The sequence below is a fragment of the Puntigrus tetrazona genome, unplaced genomic scaffold (assembly GCF_018831695.1).
Source record: "Puntigrus tetrazona isolate hp1 unplaced genomic scaffold, ASM1883169v1 S000000373, whole genome shotgun sequence".
NCBI lineage: Eukaryota > Metazoa > Chordata > Actinopteri > Cypriniformes > Cyprinidae > Puntigrus > Puntigrus tetrazona.
Window position 1 is genome coordinate 549001 of NW_025048028.1, and position 6000 is coordinate 555000.

Below are 6000 nucleotides of genomic sequence, written 5' to 3' on the forward strand. Positions count from 1 at the left end.
GGTTCTTTTGTGTGCTGCTATGAACTTCTGTTCTTTACCTTTTTGAGACCGTTCTATGAGAAACATTTTTCCCATCTGCACAGGAGCTCATTTGCGTTCGTGCATTTGGAGACATTAATCTGACATTAAACCTCATAAAGGGCTGATTTGAAACTTTTTATTACGGGCAACTCATACCATACAAGTATCTCACATTAAATGGTCAAGGCTCAGACTCGATTGTTTCCAGTTTAATTTGACTTATGCACGCTAACGATGCTCTAGGCCCAAGCATACCATGATATTTGGTGCAATTTAAAACGATCATTTCATTTAACATTAGCATCTCCGTGAGGTGTTTAGTAGAATTCAGTTTGGTATAGCTTTATCCACAAAAAGACATTTTGCATAGTATTTAAAATTTTGCTGATTAGGTAGCTCACTAGTGTTTAAAAGTTCTTGATTACATAAAGCAGCTGAGACTGAATTGCTGGTGTTATTTTTTTTCCTCACAGAGCGACCCAGAGTTCGTACAGTGGAAGAAAGAGCTCACAGAAGCGTTCACAGAGGCCCAGAAGCTGCTGCGCCGTGCGCCCAAAGTCATCGGCAAGGGCCGAACCAATGTGGTGGAACTGTCCAAACCTCCCCTCACTCACCGCAACAGCAACGGCCTGTGAGCCGCCCACCTCCCGCCGCCCTTGTCTACAACTCCTCTCCATCCTCTTCATCGACACACACACACACGCACACGCTCTCACACTCTTTCTCTCTCTCTCCCAGCGAAATGCTTGTCCAGCACCATTAGGCTTCCCAACCGGCACAGCGAGCCGTCATGTGGTCCGTCTCGGAAAGTTCTGCTGGACTGCGCCCTGCTGTTCCTCACCCGTTTCTCAATCAAATGCACACACACAAACACACACACAATTCCTCGCAACTTGACACGCTGGGGTAGGCGTAGCTTCAGGATAATGTTAGAGAACAATCGGTGATGTCAGTGCTGAATCTGGGACTTCGTTTCGACCAGTGGTGCAGGCTGGGATACTGCGCCTCCTTTTGTGAGCATGTCGTTCCTTCTGTGATCCCCACGTTCTCCTTGCACACGCCGGCATGCTCATATATTAGCAAAGAAAGAGGCCTCTGCTGTAACAGTGTCCACTTGGAGCTTGTCTTTTAAGTGGCAGCGTGTTAGCGCCGGACAGTATCAGTACCTCTGCTAGAGGGAAACTAGAGCCATGCGGCCTGAGAGATCTAATCGGATGGAAACGATCTCAAAAGACGATGGCTTAAACGATATCATTCCCATTGTCTTTCGTGTCCTATGTGGGAACGCCAAGGCCACCTCAACGACTGTGCCATTCTTGAAGCATATGCTTTGCACCACTTTATGTCAACATTGTGGGCGCATGGCATGCATGTCTTTTTATGCTGAACGGACTCGGATTCGTGGACTGTTGTGGCACCCGACCTTCGTCCCGTACTTGTAAAGTACAGAATTCATCGACACTTCCTAAACACTCGCAGATGGATTGAACGGACTGCAGCGGCGAGCGTTACGCGCCATCCAAGCTGAGCTCTCACAGGACAGTGTAAAAATTAGGGAGCGATTTTTTTCTTTCTTTTTTTTTTTTTTTTTTTTTGGTGCTCAGCCCTTGTAAACTCCTGACTTGGTTGGGTTGCTCACGTGCGTTAAGTGCGTGTAGTTGTGCGTGTACCCGATGCAAAAAGTAGGTGTTGTCGCTTTAAAGGAAATTCCCCGATATTTTCACCAGGAAGAATTGCTTTCTTTCACCTTGAATGTATTTTTTGTTTCTTTTTTTTTTTTTTTTTTTGTTTGTGGGTGGAGTGATTTTACGCTGCTTGACACAATGGGTAGGAACGTGGCTGGACGTTTGCTAAGACACGAACCCAACCCCCTCCCCCTGAACCCGCAGAAGTGCAAAAAGTGCCAATGAAAATAAACGTTCGACTAGAGACACCTGAGAACTCCTCGAGTCCAGGCCGCGTCGTCTCCCTGTTAATTCCTCCCCCCCCCGAGAACAGTGTTGGAAATTGAACGCACAGAATAAAAACTGAACTGCAGACCTCCAGTCGCGTACGAGGACGCCAATGGACGGTTGACGATGCATGATGTCTCGGTTAGAGGGACCACTTGGAGAAAAAAAAAAAAAGCAGCAGCAGCATCCCTGGAGTCTTTTATCCGACTGTATATATGAATCCTTTCTCTGTGCATCTACAGTATAATCTTCTTGACAATGTTTGCATATATGGCGAATCTCTGTCTCTGCCTGTCTGTGTTTGTCCCTATGTCTCAGCTTGGGGGCTGGCGGGGTGGGCGGGGTTCACATCTGTCAATCAATCGGCGGGCGTGTGCAAACCTCAGGCTGAGAACTGTGCGTACGCGCCTCTTTTAGGACCGTCGGTGTGAGAGTCGGATGGCTTATCTCATAATGAGGTTAGAGGGGGTCTTCTGTCTGTCTCTCGCGCGTTTCGCCATTATCCGTTCACGGCAGGCAGAGCGTTATTCAGTACGACGATAGCAGGACGCTCGCGCTCGCCGGTGTTCGCAAAGGTGGGCTGCTTGGATCGCGGAAGGAGAGACAACTTAAAACCGTTTGTTATAAGGCTTGATTTAAATATAGTTTAAATTTTTATATTGTTTGAATGTGACGCAAATGCAGATTTCTATAGATGACATATTTTTTGGAGTATGTTATGTGCATTTCTTTTGGTCTTTTTTTTTGTTTTGTTTTGTTTGTTTTCGGAATGGAAAAACAAGCACAGCTTAACAGGCATGAGGTGATTTTAAAAAAGTGTTTTCATGTATATTCAGGTTTTTTTTTTTTTCTTCTCCATGCAGTAATTTTCTTTCTGCGTCTCCCTTCAGTGCATTTCGGAGTGATTTGCATGCGGCGCTCTGCAGAAATCGCAGGGTTTATGGGAGTTTTTGTAGCCTTTAAGTGTCGGGGAGGTGCCATCCTGAGGATGTTTTAGCGCCCTTCAAGGGTTTTATTTTGAAACCAAAATGGCTTGTTTTGAAATATATATATAAATAATATATATATATATATATATATATCACTGCACTTTTTCCACCACGCTTCATGAGCTGACGAAATAAATGTGCCAAACGACTGTAGGAGAATGTCCTTGAACCAATGAAAAGCTTCCGCGACGCTCGCCGGCTGTTTCTGAGACTAAAATTGGTACGTTTTAACGGGCGAGCAGCGGCGAGTTTGAGAAAGGGTACAAAAAATGTGACCAAATTCAGGTGACGTGTAAAAAGTGGGCCGCGGGGCAAACGATTCAACGTCATTGACGATACGCCTCGAAGCTACTGACCGGCGACTGCCGGTACCGTGTTTTGAAACCGCTAGCCCGTTTCTCAAAAAAGAAAGGGTGGCACCTCCGCCAGTCCTAAATATCCATGTTTTATTCAGGGGTTTTATATTTTATTTTAACGGTAGCGTTTCCGTCACTTCGTCAGTGTTTGCTTCATTCAATCGCTTGTGTGTCTGTTCCGTAGCGGTGAATTTCGTGTGTGGGCGAACGCAGGTTTCGAAAACGCAAGAGGGCGATCGATAGGAAGGAGAAAAAAAAAAAAAAAAAAAGAAAAACAAACTAACAAAAATCTAAGTATATATGTGTATATGAAATGAAAACAAATGAGCTTAGGTTTATTTAAAAGACTTTACGACGTAGACACACAAAAAAAATTTGACTCGGGAAGGGATCGGGTTCGACGTGAGTTCAACTATTTGTGGTGAAGAATCAGCTCAGATCTTGCACATAAAAGTTTAGATATTGTACCTACGAGTTACAGATTATTATTTTTTGTTTGTTTAATACAGGTCTCTCTTGCTCTCTTTCATATTTATTGTCTGGTCGGGGAGCTAGTCCCTCTGTGCGTTGGTTTATCTAGGGCACGGAGCTGTCGAGTATCCGGGTTTACAGTCAAGCGAAACTCTTTTTCATGTGCCACAAACAAACGCAAATACTACTGTCTGGGGTTATGATGATGATGATGATGATGATGATGATAATAATTATTGATAATATTATTCAATGAATGATAATTGTTATTAAAATTATTTTCTTTTGTTTTTGTTTTTTCGGAACAGCTAGGAACATGTGTGTTGGACTGCTTATAAAATCAGTTCAGAAATAAAAGCCCCTTTTTCGTGTTGCCATGTCTGTTGTCTCCGTGCTTTTCGATACATCCTGTTCGCTTCAGAGCGAGGACTCCGGTGTCGATCGAAACTAACTCTTCCGTGTGAGATTTATAAACCTAAACCTCCATTAGCCAACTTTCGGGGCATGTTAAAGCCATTCGGAGGGACCGCGGCCAAGTCTCCTCACCGGAGCTCAGCGTGATTGAGCGGTGCATTAGAGTTCTGGAGCAAACGCTCCTCTCTTGGACATCCTTCTCTATCCTGCAGCTATAATCAAAGCTCGAATGATTCAAAGGGTTCTTGTGGTTTATTATCCTCGCAGTGTTGTAATATCCGTCCTCGTTTACCTCTCTGAATGGGGGAGCATTTGGACCCTCGAGTCGCAATGTCTAAATGTCAATAGATAAGAAAATCTAACTTGGTGGCATCTGTGCTCAAATGCTGCTAGGCCTGCTTTCTGTAAAGTAAATGCTGTTATGCAATTACAATAATACATTTTTAAAGTCAATGTGAATTTCAAACTCTTTTTTTCGATGCGTTTGTGGTGTCATTTTGTCAGTGATTCAAATGAAAATGTCTATAATCTTTGAAAACATATTGATATGGTCTCCGACTTTTTCATGACTCGGTCAATTCCCAGGACATCGGCGGTTCTCGAGCTGCAGGCCGAGGCCCAGTGATGCAAAGGAATGCTTGGAAGAACCAGTTATCAGTGCTTTGGAAAATCTGACTATATATATGATGTATCCTAATTTTTAAAAGTGGTATCTAGACCTGAAAGAAGTCAGATAAATAAGTGCGTAACTAATTGGTCATTTTATGAAGAATACCTTAAATAACCGATTGTGGAAACCCATGAAATGACGAGGCCTTCAAATATATATAAATATTGTTGTGAACAATTGTTTTTACTTTAAATGTCTGATATATCTTGTTTATATATATATATATATATATATATATATATATATATAATTTTTTTTTTTTTTTTTTTTTTTTTAATAAAATAATAGTGATTGTTAGTTCAAATAAATGAAACAAAATAGCCGTTTACATGCACCAAAATAATTAGTTTATAATTCGATTGAAGGACTGAAAGCCTTCATATAAACGAGGGTTGGTGTAGACCTGAAAAAGTACAATCGATAGAAAATGACTATTTCTATTGGTCGTGTTAGAAATCCTTTAACACACGTGTACACACGTGTGGATTTTTGTTTCACCAATTTTGGAAACATAAAGTTCAAACAAAAGTTCAAAAAAACAAAAGTTCAATGCAATGCTAAACAACAAAACAGTCCAAATAAATTACAACCTACACGCAAAGTTTCTAAATTCTGTTTAATAATTTAACTGACTTTGCCACACAACAGTTTTTGCATGCTTTGATTTATTAACCGCGACTGCGTGTGCTGAAGTGTCTGAAATGCACGCAACGTGAACAAATATGTAAATCATATCGTACTGTTTATTCGCTACTATCTAAAATCGCACTGGATCCATTCCAGTCGAATCCGCCTAAACGGTTTCGGCCGATTTAATGAACGCGTCCTCTGACGAAGCGAGACCTTTGGTGTGAAATCGATGATAATCCAGTCCTCTACAGATTCGGTGCTCTGCTCGCGATGTCCGCTGGCCTCGGGCGGCCCAGTCTCTAATTGTCTCTGACACCTCCTCCCACCCCTGCGTCTCCCAGCTGAGTCTGTCCATCAAACCCTTTCCCAGCCGTCTCCAGCGTTGCCTTTCCCAGGTTTGCGTCGAGACTCATTTCTGCTGGTCATCCCGGACGTCCAGCTCGGACCAAGTGTTCGCGAGCATTGCCGCTAATGTTTTTAAATCATCCTAGTCGGAT

The 6000-nt window shown here is 42.8% G+C and overlaps 1 protein-coding gene across 1 annotated transcript in view; it reads left to right on the plus strand.

Annotated features, from left to right (window-relative positions):
- Positions 1–4162, plus strand: part of grk3 (G protein-coupled receptor kinase 3) — a 41200-nt gene extending 37038 nt beyond the window's left edge. The window contains exon 21 of the mRNA XM_043231494.1: positions 495–4162. Coding sequence (XP_043087429.1) covers positions 495–656 — 162 coding nt within the window. The 3' untranslated portion in view covers positions 657–4162. The remainder of the gene's footprint in view (positions 1–494) is intronic.
- The last annotated feature ends 1838 nt before the right edge of the window (positions 4163–6000 follow it).